This window comes from Colletes gigas, unplaced genomic scaffold, assembly GCF_013123115.1.
Source record: "Colletes gigas isolate AHSC1104 unplaced genomic scaffold, ASM1312311v1 Colletes_gigas_Sc00026, whole genome shotgun sequence".
NCBI classification, from domain to species: Eukaryota; Metazoa; Arthropoda; class Insecta; order Hymenoptera; family Colletidae; genus Colletes; species Colletes gigas.
This window is the reverse complement of record NW_025106655.1, coordinates 1,021,006-1,043,225: the sequence shown is the minus strand read 5'-3', so window position 1 is coordinate 1,043,225 and position 22,220 is coordinate 1,021,006. Positions and strand designations below refer to the sequence as shown.

The following is a 22,220-nucleotide window of genomic DNA, read 5'->3' as shown; positions in this document are numbered from 1 at the left end:
CAGATTTATGTTCTTTAATATTTCACTTTCAGAGTTAATACTTTCAACAAAATTAAGCAAATTTTATTAACGAATAATGAATATAAATTTTAAATCGGTATGTATTTATCTTATAGAATTACGATTTACGTACAATAATTACAGTTCTGTAATGAAAAAGTCGATAAGAAAAAATATATAAAAAGATCGAGTAGAACAATAAAAAGAGAAATATATTTAGGATGTTATTTAGTTGTAGCAAATGACGTTTGGTTTACATAAGATAGATCTCGTTTTTGTTGTGATTTATAGAAATTTTTACGAAGTAAAAGGACGTACGTTTGACGTGTTATAATGCTTCCGTCAAGTGATTTATAGCATCAGTAACTGTTTCATTGTAAGTGACATAAATAACAGAAGAAGAATACATACAGTTCTACTTGTAATTTGGTACGTAATTTTTGCATTATTATAGAAACGACTTATGAATTCTTAGATATGTTCGTAAATACTAACTATATTGCAGTAGTTACGTTGATTACGCGTATATAATCTATAAACAAATGAAACTTGTTATAAGAATTCTAGTCTAGCTTTACGTCTTTTAAAAGGTCATTTTTGACATGTTAAGTACCGCAATTGATACCGGTATCACTTAATCATTCTGTTTAGGCCGTGTCGGTCACTGGTGACACACGAATCTTAAAATATTTACCGTTAATAAACTCTAATACTCGTAAATTGCTAAGTAACGTTAATATCATTAGGAATACTATAAAAAATTAAAAATCAAACTGTCAAATATTTGTAATCCTTACATAATTTGAACAAATGTTAAGAATAACCTTCAAGGGCGTTCGACATGTATAAAAACGTATGATAAATTCACAGAACACATAACGTTAATTTTGTTGTGTTGTATCCGTATATGTAATTGCTTTTTATTGGACTTACCTGTGACTCGAGACATAATTGTTTTAAAATTGGCGAAAACCTAACCTAACTTGATGCAAATCTTTGAAGATACTAGACATTTCAGCCAGGATTATTTATTTGGCACTGTTTGTGTTATTACATGAAATTCGAAATTAATATTTTCGTTGTTATTGTGACTTTGGGATTAAAAGTTTATTCACCATTAGAATATATAATTTTCCAATCGGATATTGAAAAAGCTCTGTTGGATCCAATTCCAATATATTACATTGATGGTGCTTTGTATTAGAATAATTTATATCATCAAAGACAAGAAAGTACCAGATGTTATACTCTGTCTTCAATGAAGAGTACATTTGCATCTTACATTAGCATTTATGAACAAGCTCATTCTATCGAAAGATACTTCCTTCATGCACTGTTTTGCTTCACTCTTTGAAACAGAAACATATTACATGAATTTGGACATTATAGAACAGAGTGTCATTTGAATTATTTGCTTAGATTTTAGGATTAACAGGAATATTATAGAATACATCCAAATGATATTTGTCGAACTTTGGATCCTTCAAAACAACATGTTTCCAGTATAAAATTTCTCCTATTAATACTACGAAAGCTAACATATAACCTGTCGCGATAGCAATGAAAGCACCTTGAAGTTTGTGAAGGTTAACCAATGCTTTTTCAGATTTGGTTTCTTGTCGTGTCTCCGTTATTTTCGACCATTCCGTAACATCGCTTAACCATTTCTCGACCAAACCAGTTTCTATTGCATGCCTTACCTGGATCCATTTTATATAAAAAAACATTGGTGTTAAATAATCTCATTTTTTAATTTTATTATAATTCTTAATAAAAAATAAAATGTACCAAAGCATCGACGCGTGGTTTTAACGGCGAATTCTTTTCCATGCCAATAGCTATGGGCATTTTAATAGCACATTCCTCCATGATGTGTAGATTATGTTTCAACCATAAATTCTCTGTAGTTTTATTTTCCTTCTCTTGTTCCTTGATTATTTGCCTTTTTACGCGAGCATGCCGAAGCAAATAAGAGTTCTCGTAGTAACAGAATGATCCATTTACAACTTTCTCGATAGCTTCTTCCTCGTTTTTGACGAATTGAAACTTACCACCAATTTTTTGACTACTGAGATCCGACGATATTAGGAAGAAATCTTTACTGTCTTCGTTCCATCCTCCAACTCCGATCGAACTCTTCGCAAGTTGAGCCAATGTATCGATGGTAACTCTATATGGAAGTTATAATCGATTTCATTAGTTCAATTGACCAGTGGTTGTTTCAAAAAAAAAATGTAAAGACGTTCGCGTTCACCTTCTTTCTCTCATCCCCGAATATGTTAAAAATTAATTTTTACCTGGTTACTGGATTTGCAAGGGCGGCAGTCATGCTAGCGCGATAGGCCACTGCAACCAGAATACTATAAATCCACCACCACGCAATAAATACTCGTACGGCCCAAGGGTTTGGCAATTTGGGTAAAGAAACTTGAAACAGCATGCTATAAGTATATAACATACTATTTTGTATTTCTGTAAACAAATACAGTCCCTTAATGTTCTTCTTCGTCGACTTAGTCTGAATGCACGTTTTATTGTTGTAAAAAATTATATGTTTCTTGTAGGACAGTGATAAGAAGTAAACTGCAACGCTTCCAAAAAGTAAAGTGAAGATAATCGCGATCCAAGTGTACAATCTGAAAAAAAAATAAATATATTTTTGTTACATTTATATCTGTAGCGCTGTACAAACATTTACAATTATAGAAACAATTAATTTCTGTTTACTCTCGTACTTGAACGGAAGTATCAGAAGTTTCCATGAATTTTCAGTCAGTGATTCTGGCGTTAGAAAAGTGAGACATTCCGTGTTGTACGGTATAGTTAAATCAAAATAATTCAAATGACGCAACGTGTAATGCAAATCGCCCAAATAAAACGCAGCTTTCCCTTCTACGGCCTCGCTTATGAGACCCGTGTACGTTTGATTGTCACTCTTGACACCCCATTTCTCGGAAGTTATGTTCGGTGGCATATAGTACTTTGGTTTGAAGTTCATCGCCTTCGATATAATCTGTATCAACTGAAATTAACTATTACCGATACGAAACGTGGAACGATAAATGTTTCGTACAGTACATACTTCGAATTCTATTCCCAGAGCTTCCGTTCTTTCGCTCGGTCGATTATCATAATAAGCTCTTGATTTCTCCGTCACTGCCGGGATGTGCTCGAAAACAGCAATTCTAAAATTGAAGTGAAAGCTTTAACAACGTCTTGAAATTGCAATTAATTTTTTTCACGCTAACCGTAAGCTCTTCTTTTGTAGATTTCTTATTTTCTCTATGAAATGATTGGTACCGTGGCGCAATTTTCCTCGATACCAAGTGTCTATGCATTTAGTCGCAGTAAATGTCTTCCTGATAGCTGGGAAGTAGACAGTGTCAAGATCGATTTTTTCATTGTATACTTTTTCCCCGGATCGATGATTGTACGCGTCGTATTGACGCACGAAAACCACGTTGATTATTCTGTTCCATATGTGATGCAAATTTGGTTGAAACAGACGGTAATCGTATAAGAACAGGAACAGCCCTCGAGTGTTGATCAGACGTTCGCTAAAACCGAGAAACGATGATAGATTTCTTTGTTTGTTAGCATAAATTCATATCACCGTATTTTAATTACACTTAGTTAAGCTGAGTGTTTCTCCACGTATTAAAACAAGAGAAAGATAAATCCGAATTTAGAACAATTGCACAACAATCCTAAAAAGGTTCACCAAATAGCTAATTCTGTTAACTAAATATCGTATATTAATAAATAGTAATACTGTTTATACACCTTTCTGTATATAGCAAAAATTCAGACGCCAAGAAACCATTGGCGATCAGTATAACGTACGCGTTGCAACCGATCATTTTGCTGTCGATTAAAATTTTTTTAATTCGTTTTCTCGGTCTGGAAAATTGCTCATTGTCGCGCAGTATTATCTATAAATAAACGCTTATATAGGAAGAATTTGCATAACATTTGAATTAGCCTTACCTCGTATTTGGATACAAATGAAGAACCCTGGACGCGGGGAATGTCCACGAGCGTTCGATAAGTAGAATCGGTTAGAAAAACAATGCAACTAGATTTCTCCATGATTTCTTCTATTATCTTTTCGATGACGGATTTCAAGTTTTCGTCGTTTCTCGCGCATTGATACTCTCTATGGAATCCACTGTACAATAAAAATTCCAGTTAACTAAACGTTCTTTGTTACGACGATTTTAAGACAGATTTTATGGTTGACAGTACCTTATCCCAAACACGAAGGCGATTTGAAGGAACAGAACAACGAGGATCATTGTTCAGACTCGAATAAAACTTTTGAGGCAACGTGCCCCAATATGTATCGACTCTCGATGACCTTTTTAATTTGTTCTATCGATTGAGTAAATGGAATTATTTAGGAATCTCGTTTCCAGGCAAATTAAGTCGCATAAGCGATGCAATCAATAATACAATGGAGTTTAATGGTATCGTTCGTGTAAGTTTCGAGGAGGTCATGGGTCATATTCATTCTTATTTCAAATTGTAAAACGACCTTACGACCCGTTGAATACTTTATCGTGTAACTTACGGGGCCTTTCTACTTTGTGGGATTTAAAAAATCGAATTTCTTTTTTTACGTTTTCTTTTGGTATGAAATTCTGAAAACTAATGAAGTTATAGCCTGCTGTAATGTACCACGCGCAGGTATAATTGGACGTTAAACTTTAAGTTGCCTTTCTACTTTGTGGGGTTTAAAAAATTGAATTTTTTTTTGCATTTTCTTTTAGTATGTAGTCTCGAAAATATGTCTACCAAATATTAAATTGAAATTTGAAAAACTAACGAAGGTATAGCCTGGTGAAATGTACCGCGCGCAGGTATAACAACTGGACGTGAAACTACATTTTTCTTGTTGTTTGTTGATCAACAAAGACAGCGTAATCAATAGATATTATGCGTTGCAAAAATTCGTAAATATAGCTAAATATATAATAAATGTATCTACAACATCCGGAAATTAATTGCTCTTTAATAGCCCGCAAAAAAAATCACAAAGAAACATGTATTTTGCCAACAAGATAGAATGGCCCCTTAACATAGTTTCATTTTACACGGATTATGAAAATAAATAAGGAGTCAGGAATAAATTACAGTTGAATCTCTCTTAACCGACCAGCTAATTAGTAGATAAAATTGAAAAATATTTAGATATACGAATAAGCGAAACTACTATCAAATGAGTACTTAGACACGATGATTATCATGGACTTATGAAACAGGATGAGGAAACTGAATGAAAAGGGTTCAGTAAATATTGTTAGATAAAACTCTGATGATACATCGCTTTCCTCAAATTAATCGACTATTAATGAAGTGACGAGTTCGTTAAGTCGCGTCCATTATCAGTTTATGTATTATGCATACGTGAACGAACTTTCGATGCAAACTAAATAGACTGATACACATAGTATTCAGTATACTTTCGAATAAGCTGCTACTTCGTAACGGTTAAAAAAAGTTTTTTACGATAAGAAAAAAATCATTCTTAGAAAGAAACAAATAATATTCCATATTATTAACAATAATTCTTTCTTCTGGCAGTAGATTCGCTTATTTTTATAAAAAATATTTTGAAATTTCATCTGCCAATTTTGGTACACCGTTCGTTTCGTGCATTCAACTTTTTGCCCGATATTATTTTTAGTTTGTTCGATACACGATCGTATTTTTTTTAACTTTTAATTATACACTGAATCGTACTCTTGTTTCCGCCAACAATTTTTGAAATTTCACTACAACTTTCTCCATTGTTACAGTAATGAATAACTAACTCGCGTTCCGCTGTAACCATTCGGCTTTATTTTTTATTCTCATGGAAAAAGTAAAACTTTTCTCTCTACTGCTTTTTTTTCGTATCTCTTATCGAATTCGCGATAAAATCGGTCCAAACTCCGCGACGAGTCTTGTCAATCAGAACATTAATATCTGCGTTAATTTTACGTTAGCTTTAATGTGTAGGTATTCCGAAACATAAACTCGATGAAGATGAAATCTCTGATCGCTGACTTTCCGAAGGGTCGGTTGGATTCTTACAGAAAACGTGCAACGTTCGACTGGAAATTACTAAAACTCAATTTAGAAGGAGAGGAGTTTGTGTACTATCAGGTACGTCATAAACGATTCCATTATAATCGTAGATAATCTTCGGTATCAATCCGGTATAATTTCAGAACAGTCTGTGGGATTTTATTAAAAAATCACCGATATTTCAAAGACGCGTTTGTCATACGTTGGACGAGGAACGAAAGCTTTGCAATGCTCGAATCAGGGCGCTGAGAGATAACAATATTACAGTAAATAGTTATTATCATTATTACTGATTAAGGAAATATTAAGGTTTCGATTGTATGCAAGTTTTTTACAGAATCCAATCACCCATATGCACTGGTTCAATATTCTCTTCCAATATGACGCCTCGATACCGATTAAAGTAGGTATAATGCAAGGCCTGGTGCCAACCACATTTATCGCTTTAGGTTCTAAAGATCAGTATGACGTCGCAGAGAAGATTGAAGATGGGAAGGTAAGCACGCAGGAAAGTGAATCTGTTAATCGCGTTTGCCATTTTTCGACCGAAGAATCCTGAAGAAATTTCGTCTACCGCATAACGCCTAACGCTATTTCCTTCAGTACATGTGCTGTTTCGCGTTAACGGAGATATCCCACGGAACAAACGCAAAAGGCATAAGAACCACGGCAACGTACGATCCGAATTCAAAAAGCTTCATTTTACACTCCCCCGACTTTGAAGCTGCTAAATGTTGGGCCGGTGGTTTAGGTGAATAGAATGAAACTAATCTTTATAGCGCGCCAAGTAACGTTTTCGGACGAGCAAAGTAAGTTTGATATCTTTAGGAAAAACTGCAACGCACTCTGTCGTCTTTGCACAATTGATCACGCCGGATGGTAGAAATCATGGCCTTCACACTTTCATCGTGCCTATCCGTAATCCAGAGACACATATGCCTCTACCCGGCGTTACTGTCGGCGATATGGGTGAAAAAATAGCGATGAACGGCGTGGACAATGGATTCATAATGTTCAATAACTACCGTATCCCTCGTAATTCTTTGTTGAATCGAACGGCAGAAGTCACGGAGGATGGAAATTACGTGTCGGCCGTAAAGAATAAAAACAAAAGATTTGGTGAGAATCCGAAACGAAAAGTGTGCCGGTCGATTCGTAGTTTTATTGTAAAAATTGATTTTAATTCGTGTAGGCGCGTCGTTGGGTGCATTGTCTTCTGGCCGAGTCACGATCACGTCTATATGCGCAAATTTAGCCTCCGTTGCTATAGTTATCGCTATTCGTTATTGCGCGGTAAGGAAACAATTTGGACCGTCAGAATCCGAGGAATGGCCGGTTATCGAATATCAAGCGCAGGTATTTAAACGCGTCGTATTAAAAGCCCGGCAAATAAAACGAAATAATAAAACTTTAATGTAATCGTGCAGCAATGGCGACTGTTCCCTCACTTGGCGGAGACGTACGCGATAAAAATATTTTCCGCCAAATTTGTGCAACAGATGTTTGAGTTTCAAATGAAACTCGTGAATCCGGAAAACCATGATCAGATCGATAGCGAAGGTATGGAAATTCATGCATTGTCTTCTGCGTCCAAACCGCTGTGTTCATGGACTAGCAGAGATATTATTCAGGATTGCAGAGAATCCTGCGGCGGGCACGGATACTTGAAAAGTATGTAAACCATGAAACAAATATAGTTACTGTTATGAACAATAGACAGTGGTAATTCTTCTAACAGTTCGGGTAGCTCGAATGAAAAAATTTGAATTTTGTTTCCGACTTATTTTTTCGCGTAGAATCGCTCCTAGCTCGGTTATACTCTAAAACATTTTACGAGTCTGTTACGTCATTTAGTTTTTACTTATCGTTGCTAGTGTCGCGTCTGGGTGATTTAAGAGCTGAAAACGATGCAAACTGTACCTACGAGGGAGAGAACAACGTATTAATTCAACAATCCAGTAATTGGTTGCTGAACCAATGGTCGAACATGCTCAATGGAAAGCCCATAAATTGTCCTCTTAGGTCAATAGATTTCCTAAACGATGCCAAAGACATTTTACTGCAAAAATTCTCTTGTACGACAATTCATGAAACGTTAAAACCAGAAAGTACGTAACCATCTGTACTTTTCCAAACGTTTATCAGAGATTTCTCAATGCTATGCTCGCTATGATTTATTCCCTACAGATTTATCTTTATCCTGCAAATGGCTAATATGCTACTACTTAAAAAGAACGCACGAACACGTACAAAATTTAAGAAGCAAAGGTTTTAATGATTTCGAAATTAGAAACAATACGCAAGTATTCTTCGCGCAGACTTCGTCTCTATTGTATGGACAGGTAATATTTTATTCTCAGCATCAGAAACTGTCTGCTGTATATCTGATATGTTTCATTGGGATTTATTTTGCAGCATTCCATAATGGAATACTTCATAGAGTCCACACGGAATTCCGCGTGGAGACCAGAGGAGCGCAATGTGTTAACAAAATTGTGTTCACTTTACGGAGCAGTTGCAGTGGAAAAGAGATTAGGGGACTTTTATGCGGGTGGTTATGCAACGCCTAAAAGTAACATGGATAACTTAGTACGAGAAGGCATCGTGACCTTGTGCAGAGAATTGGTTCCAGAAGCTGTGGCTCTAGTCGATGTTTTGGCGCCACCAGATTTTATCCTAAATTCACCGTTAGGAATGGCCGATGGCGAGGTACGTTGATATCTATTTATCTTTCATTGTTTAACACATCGATTGACATTTATCTATTATATTATTATAAATGATAAATACATGAAAGAATTCAGCTATAAAAATTAATGTAAATATTGTCTGACAGTCAATGTGTTAATCCGCTCGTTTGCTAATATTATTTTCTACATAGGTGTATAAACATATCAAAGAGTGGATTTTCAAAGACAAAGAAAACTTCGAACGGCCATCATGGTGGAAAGAAATAATACGATCGAATTTATAACATGTATATACGTATAATTAATTTTTTTATTATATTTTTAATATTTTTATGTTATATCGATACATCGGGACAATAAAAAACTATTTTACTATAACGTTCGTACAAAATTTATAAAAAGTCTTAGTCCGCGCGCGACAGCCTCGAGAAAGTAAGGTAAAATAAATGCTTTTATTTGCATTGTTTAGTACTACTTCCGAATAATCGTATTTTTTTTTTGTATTCTTAAGGGGGTATTCTAGTCTAGAATCTTAAAAAAAAAAAATTGACGTCTAAATTAAAATACCCCGTACAGTACTGTTATTAAGTACTGATTATATAATAACGTATCAACATCGTAACTGACATCATAACTCCGTGTGTGTTTTACTTGTGATTAACGATTTGTCTGCTTCTGCGAACCATTCGTCGTAAACCGTTTCTGGCTCAAGCATCCAAAACTTGTGGAAAGATACAGGTTCTTGCGAAGCAAGATAGGCAGTTGCATAATCTAAAGGACGCGCCTGTAAAAATTATATTATGCTACAAAATATTTTCCGTGGTCCCATCTTTTGTGTAATTTTATAATCGTAACACAATCTATCACGTCTATCAATAATTACGACGTACTTGATGGAACAATGGTGAATGTACAGGTTGTACTCCAATTCGTGCTAAACATATACCAAACAGATACATATCATCCGGGGTTGTAGATGTTGGACAATCACACCTGCCTGGTTGTATCATTTCACGAACTAAAGATCTGGACAAGGCAAGACCAGCCCCGCTCGTTAGGTATTCGTACCCATAAAGATTATCCCACAATCGGAAACCGTATCGTTCCCCAATTGCAATTGGTGTTTTTGGGTTGTAGCATGTCAGTAAACGTAACAACCGCGCTACGCTAATATTAAATAAACAATATGCTATTAAAATCGTACATTGTTTGATATATAAATCGAGTCTCGCAACAGGAATAGTTTAAAGAGCACTAAAGAGTGCAAATGCGTTTTTCTCAATAGAACTGCATCTTTCTGTACTTGAATCAACTCTTTGGGACATATTGAAAAATTTCATTTCAAACTTTCGATATAATTTTGCACGAAGAATTCGCCCTACGTGCTACATAACGAAATAATTTACCTAAAAATTGTATCGTCGTCGCTAATTATCAACCAACTCAAATCTTTTTTCTCTAATATTTTGTCCACCTCTACTAGAATATTATAAGTCTTTTCACAGTGTCCGTGTGTTGTGTTTGGCACAACGAAAGCTTCGGGTAAATGTTTGTCTATACTAGAAAAAGGCACATCACTTAACAATGATCAATACACGCAACACATTGTTTAATTAGCCGTATAATAAAATTTATCGTACCAGTAACGTCGCTAAAATATCTGATGTTTTTAGTATATTTTGCCCATGTCTTCTTAATAACTGAAACCCTCTCGACGTGATATTTTGCACAGGTTTTTACAGCAAAATATACGTTTTCGGAAGACACGGACGAAAGCTTCGTTTAGAATAACATAATATTCAGTAGAATAATATAATTCAGTAACTTAGAAAAGATTTCATATAACATAATATCACTGTTTATTTAAGTGATCATTTTGATAGAACCATATTTGATATAGTTCTCTTGTTCTATTATATTTTGGTCATTTGCTAGATTTTTTCTAAATTGACAAGCTCTATAAATAGTGTATATAAAAATATTGACTTACACATGGATGAAAATATCTTGGATACGTGGCACAATTTGTACTGGATACAATACACAGTTCAGATGCATGCGTTAATCGTACCCCTTTATCGACTTTTAAAACAAAAGATGCAAACTCATATGATGCATCGATTGAAAAGTCATCTTTGGGTCTTTCACCTTCATCAATTTTTTTCACTAAACTGAAAAAGAAAACATTTCATGTTCATTATTCAAATAAAACGTATAAAGCACAAAATATGTGATAAAGTATTCTTGTGTAATGTACCTGTTTCCCAAAGTTGATGTTATTGCAAAACCTGATGCAATATGTGGATATTTAAATTTTTTGTGGTCTGCAAAATGATGTATGATAGTTGGTTCATGATCATACAGTGCATGACCAATCCATATATTCTACAATAAGAAATTGCTAAAATAATTGCTCATAAAATTAATACATTTCGTGTTGTAATAACATACTTTATTCTCCTTGTATTTAGACAAAGTACTCAACAGTTTACTCAGTCTAATTACAGTGTTCTCCAGACAAAAGAAAAACCACCTTGAAGTTGAATATGTATCTAATAAATGATTTAGTAATGGTATTATTGTCCACGACCCATTAATATTTAATTCATGAGACAATAAAATTTTTGGTGGATCCTAATATAAAGATAAATTATATTTAATATACTAAACATTGGTGGAATGTGATAAAAAGTTGTTCAAATAACATAAATATAAAATACGTATGTATTACACATACTTTATCAAGGATATCAGACTGTTCCAAAATACCCTTCTTTAAAATATCAGCATGTGCTGCATGATAGCCTTCCTTTTGACTTAATATCACAATTACTATGTCGCTAGGATCTACATGGAAACATGGTACATATACCTCATTTATACAAAATTATACAATTATCTTTTTGAAAAAAACAGACACAACTTACTTAAACTATTTGTGTCTGCCTTACCAAGACATAATACAAAAAGTATTGTATATACAATATGTGTGAAAGACATTGTCCTTAAAATAAATATAGATTACTCAATGTAGTCCTAAAATTTTGAATGAAACATTAGAAAATAGATATTTAGATGTTTTAGATCATCATGGTGAATCTTCCTTTTCGTTTACAACAAATACATATTATACAGTCGCCTTTGTTACTTTACTGTTACTGTTTTATGTTTACCTTATTTTTATAAATAAATTAATTCGAAAAGCACATGAAACTTCAACATTGTTTAGAACAGTGTTTAAAAATGAAACCTGGTGTACAAAATTAATATTGAAATTTCCGTTAACCTTTTCGGTACTAATTAATAAGGTAAAAAAAATGGGCTGGGTAACCGAGCCATTTTTGATACTCATTGCAGAAGTAATAATATACGTAATTTATATTCATATTTATTTAATTAAAACATTAAAGGGATTACATATTATCTTTCTATTATCTACATATATATGTTAACATATACATTATAGATTTCGTGCTGGTTAACGAACTTTTCTTCAAAATGCTACTTATCGACTACCTTTGTACTTCAGCACTTTTTCAAACTTTGATAATCATTCGCAACAAGTTTCACAACGTTTCAGAAATTCAGAATCAAAAACTTAATAACCACATATACCTAGAGATATTCAGGAAACTTTCCTTTATTTTTTAATGGTATTCATTGTTGCGGCCGCCGCCTGGCGCCGTGTAGCAGAAGCTCTGGGGGGCGCGAGGTTTAAATCAGATTACACGAATGTAATAGGAAAGGGAGACAAGGTGGAGTCCGCGCCAATTCTACGGTTTAAAAGTAGTTAGAGATTCTTTTAATGACTTCACTTCGGGTTATAGATTAGCCAATAATTTATTGGAGACGGATGTTTGGATAGTCGTGAGCTCCCCTTTGATCCCTTCTCCTAGGTGTGTAATTCCAGGAACTTGGGCCGTGCGCTATCGATTGCCGGAAACGAGCTGCGTGCAAAAGCCGATAACGGCCACGTGCCGTAGAGGACCGTTCTCGAGGGATCGGGGGGTATGCCGAGGAACGCGCGTGCGAGAGTTTTGCGCCAGGCCCGAATAAAGGAAGGGACGGTCTGGAGGGGCCTACGTGTGGGCTGGGCCTCGACCGAACGGAGAGCGACACTTGAATCCGGAGATCGAAAGTGAACGGACGTAGCATTGTAACATAAGCGAGATCGTACTTGTATTATTTGAGTTAGTTAATAGAGTTGAATCGGCAAAGAGAGAAGCATCTTGAATTAAGAGAGCGGAAGTGTACGAACGGGTTACAAGATTCCTGCGAAATCTTGGTTGTTTTGTTTTATATTCCTTTATTGAATAATTAAAGTTCTATTTACGTGTGTTAAAATCGTTGTATCCATTTATTATTTTCCTTATCTAGCGATCTCCGTTTGAAACTCCCGCGTCCAAGGAGCAGAGTGCCTTAGCACTCCACGGGCAGCGTTCCCCGCCGCATTCCCTACGAAGTTTCGGAAATACGCCGCCGGACGCGCAACATCATCGAGGAAGGGAACTTAACTCAGGGTGGTGTGAACTATCTAGAACTTGTGGACTTTAGTTAATGGAAGTTAGCGTTGATTAGTTGTTTTTTTTAAATAAAAGTTATATATTTAGATTAATTGCGCAGTAATTGCGTATTATATATATATATACATATATATATATTACATATATATAGTCTTAAGGTCGAACCATGATATAATCCTGGTTAAAAACACAGCAGATCAATGAAATTTTCTCTTGCAACTATGTGGTTTTATTTACATGAAGTCAGTGTTGAGCGTAGTATAGTTAAAGAGTTCAATTATATTTTGTTCAAAGAAAAGAAAAGTTAGTCAAATAGGGTCACGTGGTTTGAGATAAAACTAAAAAGCTGTTTTTCGAATAAATACAGAAGTTATATAAGTTACTATTTATGTATAATAATCAATAAGAGAAAATACATAAAGATATCAAATAAAATATATTTATTACATAATTATCGACTATTCGTCGTATCTATTGTACAATATATTCCTGGCCAGACACAGCGGACCAATAGCGGGCCAATAATTGATTCTGTCGCAATCACGTGGTTTTGTTTATTTGAGTTCATATTTTCATTGGTCGAAATACCTATGCAAAACTGTTTTATTTGAAATTTTGTATTTCAGTTACGTGTTTCAATACTTTTATCAAGAATAAATTAGTATAATATGAAAAGTATTATAGTTTAACGAATATATTATTATGCAATAACATAAATAGAAGACATATTAATGTTTCGCTATTGTAAAATATATAAGTTTGTTTTCATGAAAATCAAAAGAGGGCGCTATATGACCAGAAATTTATTTAATGAGTAACTTATGCGTATATACTCGATTTCTCGCAGCGACATCGAAATACATTCGAGTCGACGTTGCTTGAACGTGTGAATCGATTAGTACGGTGTCCGTAGTTGCATCAGTGATTCTAGTGGTTTTGTGAACGTTACAAATCGACTAAGTATTCGAGTTTCTTCCAAGTCAGAAGGGTGCGTGTCAAGGCAATCGAGCACGCAATTTGTTCGTCTTGCGGCCACATCTTATTCTTACGACGCGTAACTTGGCAAATGTTTTCTTGTGATACGTTGCTATGTAGTACCGGTGTAAATGAAGCGGCGGCGTATACCGCGGTCGCGTGGTAAAAGAATACCGCCTGTGGGGGCGATGAGAATGGCGCGCAAATGTTGTGTGCGTAGCTGCGAGGCTGATGTACAAGAAGCGCGTGCTAAGGGGTTACCGCTTCATAAATTTCCAAAGGATATTGCTCTAAGGAGCAGGTGGTTGACCAGTGGTGGATTTGAAGCGAGTTTCAAACCTTCACCGGGTCAGGTTGTCTGCCATAGACATTTTAAACGAGCTGATTACGAAGCCGCTAAGGGGCATAAGTTACTTCTACGTAAAGGCAGTGTTCCATCGGTTTTTGCAGATTATGATAATCATCCGGGTACGTACAGCATATATAAATTCGATACTCTTTATTCTTTACAAAGGAAGTACACAGTATTGTCAAATACAAAGACTCTGTTAGAGTATTCTGTACATCTACAAACCACTTTCTTACCTTCCTTGTATCCTACCTTGCTTTCTTATTGACTGTTTCTATTTAGTATCATACATCGTGTTCCATTTACACGCGGTATTTTTAAATTTACCAATTTATGAGTGTACACTTATGCACATGTGCTCATAGAAAAAATTTTCATTTTTTACTTAACGGAGTTTATTAAACATTAAACTAATCGAAAATATTGTCACTCAAATATATTTATTTTTTTTTTTAACTTTTCAATTACTTGATGTTTAGGTTTGTTTTTACAGATCCCGTGATTATGTCTGTGAAATCATCAACTTCGTATGCACAGGAAGATCTAGATCTTATTAATTCTGAAATTTTAAACTTAGAACAATCTATTTTGCCGCAATTATCTGAAGCAAGAACACCAAAATCAGGTAGCTGTGAAGAAATATGCTCTTCTCAACCGGATTCGTCTGCTGCCATTCTCAACTTGATAGACCCAACAGAAATAGTTGATAACGACTGCAAAGCTTTAACTGCAAAAGTAGAAACTATGTCTTCCATAAAGAAAGAAATACATGAAAATTTAGAAATGGAAGTAAATACTATGGCTGTTCAATTAGGAATTGTAGAATCAGATGTAGCAATGAAACATATACACAAAGAATTGGCTATTAAAGAAGAGTTAAAACATATTAAAATAGAAGATGAGAAAACATTTGGTAAATCAGAAGACTTAAAGGCAAAGATATTAAATCGTGATGGATTAACGTTTTTTCCTGGAGCTAAATTAGAAGCAAAAGATTTCAATGAAAAATGGTAAGTATCATTAGTAATTGATAATTTAATTATGTTTCTTTTTCATAAATATCGAAAGCAGATTGTATAAATGATTGTTGTTCTTATGTTGTAGGTATTCGGCTAAAGTAGTTGAAACTGATTGGGAAGAAAGAGAAGTCTTGATACATTTTGACAAGTGGAGCTCAAGATTTGACGAATGGATACCTATGGATAGTTCTAGATTACGTGTGTTACAATCACAGTCAAAGTGAGTAGACAGTTAAGGATTTACTAATCATATTAATTTGTGAAAATCTGAATAAAGTTATTTAACTTGATAAAAAGAAAGAAAGTAATAAAAAGATTCCAATAGAAATGTTTTGTAGACTAATTTATTTTATAAGTTAAGGTATACTTTCTATAACTTGATTGTGTGTTGTTTCTTCTTTTTTTTATTTATTTATTTATTTTTTTTAAAGCGAACAAACTTGGGATCTACCATCTCCGTAAGTAGGTATTGCATAATTATCAAATGAGTGAAAAATTTGTATCTTTAAGGGTAAACTTTGCTAAACTATTTTGTTCTTTATAGGATTTTAAAAAGCTCTGTTCTTTTCTTACCTTTGTATTTAAATCTGTGCATTTCTATCATATTTAGTTACGAAAGAAATATTTGTCAAACTATTTAAAATAGAAACAAAAATGATTTTGTTTACATAGTAACCTACATTTTATTTTCAAATTATTTATATGTATAAAACTATCCATGCACATATACACGCAAATTGAGATGTTCAAACTATTTTTTTCATGAAATATATTAATATAATAGTTAATTCAATGTAAATGTAAGAAGAGTTTTTGAAGAGCCATTTTTTTTATTGGGTTCCCTTTTTATAGTAGCAAAAAACAAAGTATAATACATATAATTGGTATTAACGTCATACATCTGGAAAAACGAAATATAAAATAGAATATGTGTATGTTAAAATTTTGTAAATACCTTATTTTTGCAAAGCAATTTCATTTCATGAAACAAAATTATTGGTTACAGAAAAAAATTGTTTCTTTAATGTTTTTATTTAATATTTATCATAATGGCTGACAAAATATTTTCGCGAATGATAATGAAAAGATTTAATACCTTTAGGGAAACGAAAATGAAAGGTTTTTCAGTGGGAGAAAGGATTCTCGCTACGTGGGCCGACGGGAGAAAATATCCAGCGAAAGTAAATGCGGTGTTAGGAAATGGTAAGCGACCTAACCTTAACTATGTACGTGTGAAAGAAACAGACTGTTCCCTACATTACTAGTTTGACATTTCTTACTTCTGGCAGGATATTTTTTAATCGACGACTAGTGCTTTTTTAATGTAAAATTAATTATTTTTACAGATAGATACGATGTACTGTTTGACGATGGATACACAAAAACTGTTAAATCGTCAAAAATGACAAAAATCGCTGCAACATCCACAAAGGTATAAATTTAGTTTGTGAGGTTATGTTGTACTATCATTAATATAAGATTTAACAAATTATGTTTAATCATTTTTTTTGTACGTTACTTTTACAATGTTTTAAAATATAAACAAAGTTGATTTGATTTATTAATTTAAATAGTGAACAAAGTATTCATTAAAAGTCATTTTTTCATGGACTTGCAATTATCATAAAAGTAATTAGAAATGTATTTTACAAATGTTTTAATATTTATTACTGAAGTATTTCATAGCATTATGAACTTTCACAATTTATAAGCTTAAATGAATTTTTTTTTTCTTTATAATTTATATAATTTTAATGTTGTGATTTTCATGGTAATTGAAATATAAAGATTCAATATGATAAATTATGTTGTAATTACAATAATAGTTTGGAAACTGAATTATGGCATTAACTTTTAGTAGAAATAATAGTATGGAATATAAAGTAGAAGTTTATTTTAATAGCAACTGTCTCAAACTGAAGAGTACATAGGAAGTAAACAAGAAAGAAGAGATAAGAAACGGAAGCATATAGTAATGGAGTTGTTTCATACACACTCTCGTAAACGGTTAAAAAATGAAGCAGATAAATTAACAAAAAAGGAAGGAGTCGTAATGAATGAAAATGGTGATTGCTTTCAAGAAAATAAAATTGATTTAGATGGTACTTTGTTTGGTCCATGTTATGATCCAGGCACAGATTTGTTGCGAGGATTTGATACTAACGTATCAAAAGTGAAAACTTATGTAAAAAAGAATAAGAAAGAAATATCTAATAAATATGAAATAGACCAGGAGGAAGATGTAGGACCTGAATGGATAGATGGAGAGCCTCAGGGCACTGAATCTTATATAGTAGATGGAAATGATGGTATATTGAACAAAATAAAAGATTTTATTTAAGGTGTAAATGTAAGTTGCACATTTTTGTGAACATACATGAATGTGTTTATAGGACCACGTCGCTCAATAATAGTCGCGGATAAAAGATTACCGCCTGGATGGCAGAAACATTTTACTCAAAGAAAAGCTGGTACATCCGCGGGCAAATGGGATGTCTTATTTCTCCATAAATCAAGCGGGAAGAAGTTCAGGTCGCGAAATGATATCAGGGCTTTCATGGAAAATCAGGGACAATTTGACTTCGATCCAGAAAAATTTGATTTTTGTATTCATCGAAAAAAGAGAAGCTATGGGCATAAATTAAAACAAGAAATTGTCACAGATGTACCCAAAAAAATTAAGACCTTATTACCGAAAACAAAGACAACACCAGTAATGGATTCGTTGCTTATATCAGCAAATACATCAGTTACAACCGTAGTACCTGCACCAACAACGTCAATTACGGATGGCGGTGAGATTTTACATTCCTTCTTTTTATTATTTCAATATGTTAATTACTTTATTAGGCTTCTTACTTTTTCATGCTTATCTACATTAGGAGCAATTTATTGTAAGTGTTAGCAAAAAGTTTCGGAAATATTATAATTTAAAATAAATAGATTTTAGTGGGCAGCTGCATCTGAAAAATATCATTGTATAAATTCTTTCTTTATCATTAACAAGGCCGGTTTTTTTTATTTTCAAACAGCTGTTTTTATTGGCGGGTTACGTGTAGAAATGGAGGATAGTGCTTACAAATGTCCGAAACAAGGATGTAATAAAACATTTAGGAAGGAAAATCTTTTACAAATGCACATAAAACATTATCATCCGGAATATTCAAAATTTTTGGGATCTACTCCAAATGTTGCGGACTTGGCTTACGCGAGAACAATTGGAGAATCTATCGATGATATTATTCCGAGAAAATCAAATAATTCATTAGAAAAATATAATAAATTAGCAAAGAAAAAGTCTATTCAAGATAAACCACTTTATGCTGCATCGCTATCAGTAACAAGTTCTACTCAACCTGCATCTCCAATAGTTTTGCCAACAGTCTCAGAAGTAGAGGACGAATTGGACCAAATAGAGCAATGTAACGAAGTACAAGCAGAAGAGGTTAAGATAGAAAGAATTTCTCCCGTTTCTAGTCATAGTATAGATATGGATGATGAAAATGAGAAAAAACGAGAAGATTCGTGTGCAATGTCACCTGGAACATTATTTGATATGAAAATTAGAGAAGAAAAAACGCAAAGTGGTATTAAAACTCTTCTTCCAGTGAGGCCGACTACGTCGTCAGAAATACAGAGAATCGATAGATCGAAATCGTTGGATGAGAGTATTCACATCGATAGAATGAAAGGTCAAAGAAAACGACAATTATCAGAGTATAGTTCCGACGTTCCAAGTAGGGGTAAAAGGCGACACGGTAATAATACATTTGGTATTTTTAAATTATTGTAAAATTCATTTAATTCACTGTATAAAGAAATGTGTGCTATAATTATTTTACTTCGTTGATTCTTATACGCCAGTGGTTAAGGGAACTATTTCGCAATAATTATTACTTTATAATAGGTATGCAAGACATTACAGATGATTATGGCGATCTAGACGACAGTGCTATGGATACTGAAGGACCGACAACGCTTGTGTATAGATATAGTCGTCGAAAATCAGATTCAAGAAGCGATGAAAATAGTCAAAGTAGTAAGTTTTTTTAATGATCGGTATATAAATTTCAGTGTAAATAGTTTTGTAATATATTTGTTATATCTTTTAATTTTGTGTATTTATAAATCATTAATTTCTCTTCAGTGTAAAACACGTAATAGCTTACTATTTTATTATTTCATTATGCTTTAGGTCAACTAAACGATTCTCATCTTGAAAAAGATGATCCCTCGAAAGGGGAGATTACTAAAAGAGATACAAATAATGATGGGGAAGGTATATTCTTTATTTTTTTTTTGTATCTTTTTCTTAATTTCGTTTTATTAAATATTGATTTATATCGCTCAATGATTTTGTATTTAGAACTTGTTTGTTTTCTTATGCTTAATATTTCAATAATATATGTTTCATAATGTTTTGAATTAGAAGAAATATTTACATATGTATTCTGGTTTTATTAATAAGATAAAGTTCCTTCTTTCTGACAATACATAAATTGTATTTTTAGAAAATGAAGGAATTATGATGATGATTAACGGTGAAATGATAAAGGTGGAACAACTACGTAGAGAAGAAATAATAAATTGTACCTGTGGATTTATGGAAGAAGACGGCTTAATGATACAATGTGATCTTTGTCTGTGTTGGCAACATGGTCATTGTAATGCAATAGAGAAAGAAAAAGATGTTCCCGAAAAATATGTTTGTTATATTTGTCGGAATCCATATCGACAGCGACCATCCAAAATGTATTTTCACGATCAAGATTGGATGAAGGAGGGCAAACTACCCACATTACCTAACCGAACAAAAAATCAATATACAATTAATCAAAGGACAGCTATGTTAAAGCGTTCTTATGATTTAGTTGCAGCTCTCTTGCAGATACAACAAGTACTGCACAGTTTGAGAATAAAAGTTAACGTAGCTCAGTAAGTATTAGAATACTGTTGCAAATGAATTGCAGAACATGGAACTGTTACTAAAACTAAAAAAATGTACATTGTAGAAAAAAAGATCATCCAAAATTATATCTTTGGGCAAAAAACTGGGAGAAGATGGAAATACAAAAACCAGACGTAACGCCAATACCAATTATAGAAATCACGAAAGTAACGAACGATTCTGTGGACACCGTAACTGATGCATCTCGTAGAGTTGAAGTAAAGACGGAAACCAAGTTTACCGTAAAAGATGATCATGATGAAAAATCAATAGCTTCGGATTCAGAATTAATGAAAATTTTGGAAGAAGATAATACAACTAACGATGAATCTAAAGTTCTCTCTAAGAAAGAAGATTCAACGAATCAAAATAAGAGTCACATTCTTCTCAATGCTCTCACAAAAAGTACTACTTCAGGGGAGAAGTGTAACACTTCAGTAACCTCGGACGAGAAAGTAGATACAGGTAACAAAGGGCGTAAATTATGTTTTCTTAATAACAGGAAAAAATATGATTTTACATTTTTCATATATAGATTTATTATCAAATCAAACGGATGTGTCCGATAACGATGTATCTGAAACAACTATATCAGCGAATCAAATCCACGAAGAATTAAATGAGCACGAAATATCAACATTACAGCCTTTTATACCGCAACCAGAAGCACCAATTGATCCAGGAGAATGTCGAATGCGATTATTAGAACATATAGAGCATTTTCAAAATCACATAGACGCAAAATTAACATCCATTGAAGCACAAGTTTGCGGTGTGTACATTTCTTCGTTTGTACATTGCATATGTCAGAAATCGATGTTTAATGTTTAATATATTCTTGCAGCATTAGAAGCCATGGATCCTGAAGATGTTGTACCTATCCCAGATGTTCAGCCTCGAACTAAACAAACAGTTCAAATGCTTCTTCGAGATTTAAATATAGTTCGAAAATTAGCTGCTTTGTGTTAAATAACTATGCTCGTGAAAATTTTTTACACGAGTTAGATCAATACAATCTATTTTTTATTAAAATCTATTTTTATTTAAAATCCACAATAGCAAATGTCATACGGTCGTATTTTATAGTGTACATATAGCGAATATACATAATTCATAGTTACGGTTATAGAATGTGAATAATAAGTTACTGTACTATAAAACGATATTTAATTCTATTTAAGTATAAATTACGACTGAATTCATTATAATATTATTTATAATTATGTTATTATTACAACAAAATTCGTTGTAATAACATGTAGGCGTCTTTCATGTAAATGAAGGAAACCAGGTGCGTAAAAAAAAACAAATGTAACGCAACGGGAAGTTAGAAACGATAGTATTGTTTTTATAAAATATATTTATTTATGAGAATAAATTTATTGTCTTTATTAATATTTGATTATTTAGTTTATTGTGAAAAAAAAATATATATGAAACCGGTAATCAGTCATTTTTATATACGCGTGATCATACTTAAAAAAATATGTAATCGTGTTTAAAAAGATTTTAAATTGCACATAGAATGAAAACAGTATGTATTAACACGTTTGTTTTCAATCAGAGAATTTAACGTAGTAACGACAAAGTTGATTTTTGGTTCGCTTTATATACCTAACTATAAGAAAATTAGGAAGGGGAAACTCG

General features: G+C 33.2%; 3 protein-coding genes across 9 annotated transcripts; 2 read left to right on the top strand and 1 right to left on the bottom strand.

Moving 5' to 3' along the window:
* Window positions 1-25: 25 nt before the first annotated feature.
* Window positions 26-9,108, top strand: LOC122401598 (peroxisomal acyl-coenzyme A oxidase 3-like). Of its 4 annotated transcripts, XM_043403827.1 has the most exons (13): window positions 26-97; window positions 292-429; window positions 6,001-6,147; window positions 6,213-6,335; window positions 6,407-6,565; window positions 6,673-6,820; window positions 6,898-7,188; window positions 7,262-7,425; window positions 7,497-7,740; window positions 7,944-8,177; window positions 8,257-8,411; window positions 8,485-8,778; window positions 8,951-9,108. In XM_043403827.1, the coding sequence occupies exons 3-13, from the start codon at window positions 6,022-6,024 to the stop codon at window positions 9,041-9,043; spliced, it is 2,031 nt and encodes a 676-aa protein (XP_043259762.1). In that variant the 5' UTR covers window positions 26-97; window positions 292-429; window positions 6,001-6,021; the 3' UTR covers window positions 9,044-9,108. The 4 variants fall into 4 exon arrangements, with proteins under 4 accessions (XP_043259762.1, XP_043259763.1, XP_043259764.1 ...); XM_043403828.1 differs by lacking the exon at window positions 26-97 and having other exon boundaries at window positions 224-429; XM_043403829.1 differs by lacking the exons at window positions 26-97; window positions 292-429 and adding an exon at window positions 5,468-5,489.
* LOC122401589 lies at window positions 1,106-11,919 on the bottom strand. Its single transcript, XM_043403812.1, has 17 exons — window positions 11,687-11,919; window positions 11,497-11,606; window positions 11,211-11,393; window positions 11,017-11,144; window positions 10,750-10,930; window positions 10,400-10,535; window positions 10,166-10,313; window positions 9,650-9,926; window positions 9,395-9,543; window positions 3,988-4,168; window positions 3,784-3,932; window positions 3,249-3,557; window positions 3,083-3,185; window positions 2,736-3,022; window positions 2,298-2,636; window positions 1,789-2,170; window positions 1,106-1,700 (listed from the first exon to the last, which is right to left on the bottom strand). Exons 1-17 carry the CDS (start codon window positions 11,757-11,759, stop codon window positions 1,416-1,418), a joined length of 3,420 nt encoding a protein of 1,139 aa, XP_043259747.1. The 5' UTR covers window positions 11,760-11,919; the 3' UTR covers window positions 1,106-1,415.
* A 2,242-nt stretch (window positions 11,920-14,161) lies between these two features.
* On the top strand, window positions 14,162-21,891 carry LOC122401564 (PHD finger protein 20). 4 transcript variants are annotated; one of them, XM_043403766.1, is made up of 15 exons: window positions 14,162-14,725; window positions 15,100-15,616; window positions 15,711-15,845; window positions 16,057-16,083; window positions 16,728-16,828; window positions 16,972-17,057; window positions 17,529-17,934; window positions 18,019-18,420; window positions 18,658-19,383; window positions 19,533-19,664; window positions 19,821-19,904; window positions 20,137-20,560; window positions 20,638-21,038; window positions 21,109-21,345; window positions 21,418-21,891. In XM_043403766.1, the coding sequence occupies exons 1-15, from the start codon at window positions 14,389-14,391 to the stop codon at window positions 21,540-21,542; spliced, it is 4,140 nt and encodes a 1,379-aa protein (XP_043259701.1). In that variant the 5' UTR covers window positions 14,162-14,388; the 3' UTR covers window positions 21,543-21,891. The 4 variants fall into 4 exon arrangements, with proteins under 4 accessions (XP_043259701.1, XP_043259702.1, XP_043259703.1 ...); XM_043403767.1 differs by lacking the exon at window positions 16,057-16,083; XM_043403768.1 differs by lacking the exon at window positions 19,821-19,904.
* The last annotated feature ends 329 nt before the right edge of the window (window positions 21,892-22,220 follow it).

Excerpts from the sequence above, each read along its gene's own strand:
- LOC122401598 (XM_043403827.1), top strand. The coding sequence starts at position 6,022 with ATGAAGATGAAATCTCTGATCGCTGACTTTCCGAAGGGTCGGTTGGAT. Across the intron at positions 6,566-6,672 it reads AGAAGATTGAAGATGGGAAG|TACATGTGCTGTTTCGCGTT; the intron begins GTAAGCACGCAG and ends TATTTCCTTCAG. Across the intron at positions 6,821-6,897 it reads ATGTTGGGCCGGTGGTTTAG|GAAAAACTGCAACGCACTCT; the intron begins GTGAATAGAATG and ends TGATATCTTTAG.
- LOC122401589 (XM_043403812.1), bottom strand. The coding sequence starts at position 11,759 with ATGTCTTTCACACATATTGTATATACAATACTTTTTGTATTATGTCTT. Across the intron at positions 11,394-11,496 it reads AGTCTGATATCCTTGATAAA|GATCCACCAAAAATTTTATT; the intron begins GTATGTGTAATA and ends TCTTTATATTAG. Across the intron at positions 10,536-10,749 it reads CAAGATATTTTCATCCATGT|CTTTCGTCCGTGTCTTCCGA; the intron begins GTAAGTCAATAT and ends TTCTAAACGAAG.
- LOC122401564 (XM_043403766.1), top strand. The coding sequence starts at position 14,389 with ATGAAGCGGCGGCGTATACCGCGGTCGCGTGGTAAAAGAATACCGCCT. Across the intron at positions 17,935-18,018 it reads TATAGTAGATGGAAATGATG|GACCACGTCGCTCAATAATA; the intron begins GTATATTGAACA and ends ATGTGTTTATAG. Across the intron at positions 21,039-21,108 it reads GGACGAGAAAGTAGATACAG|ATTTATTATCAAATCAAACG; the intron begins GTAACAAAGGGC and ends TTTCATATATAG.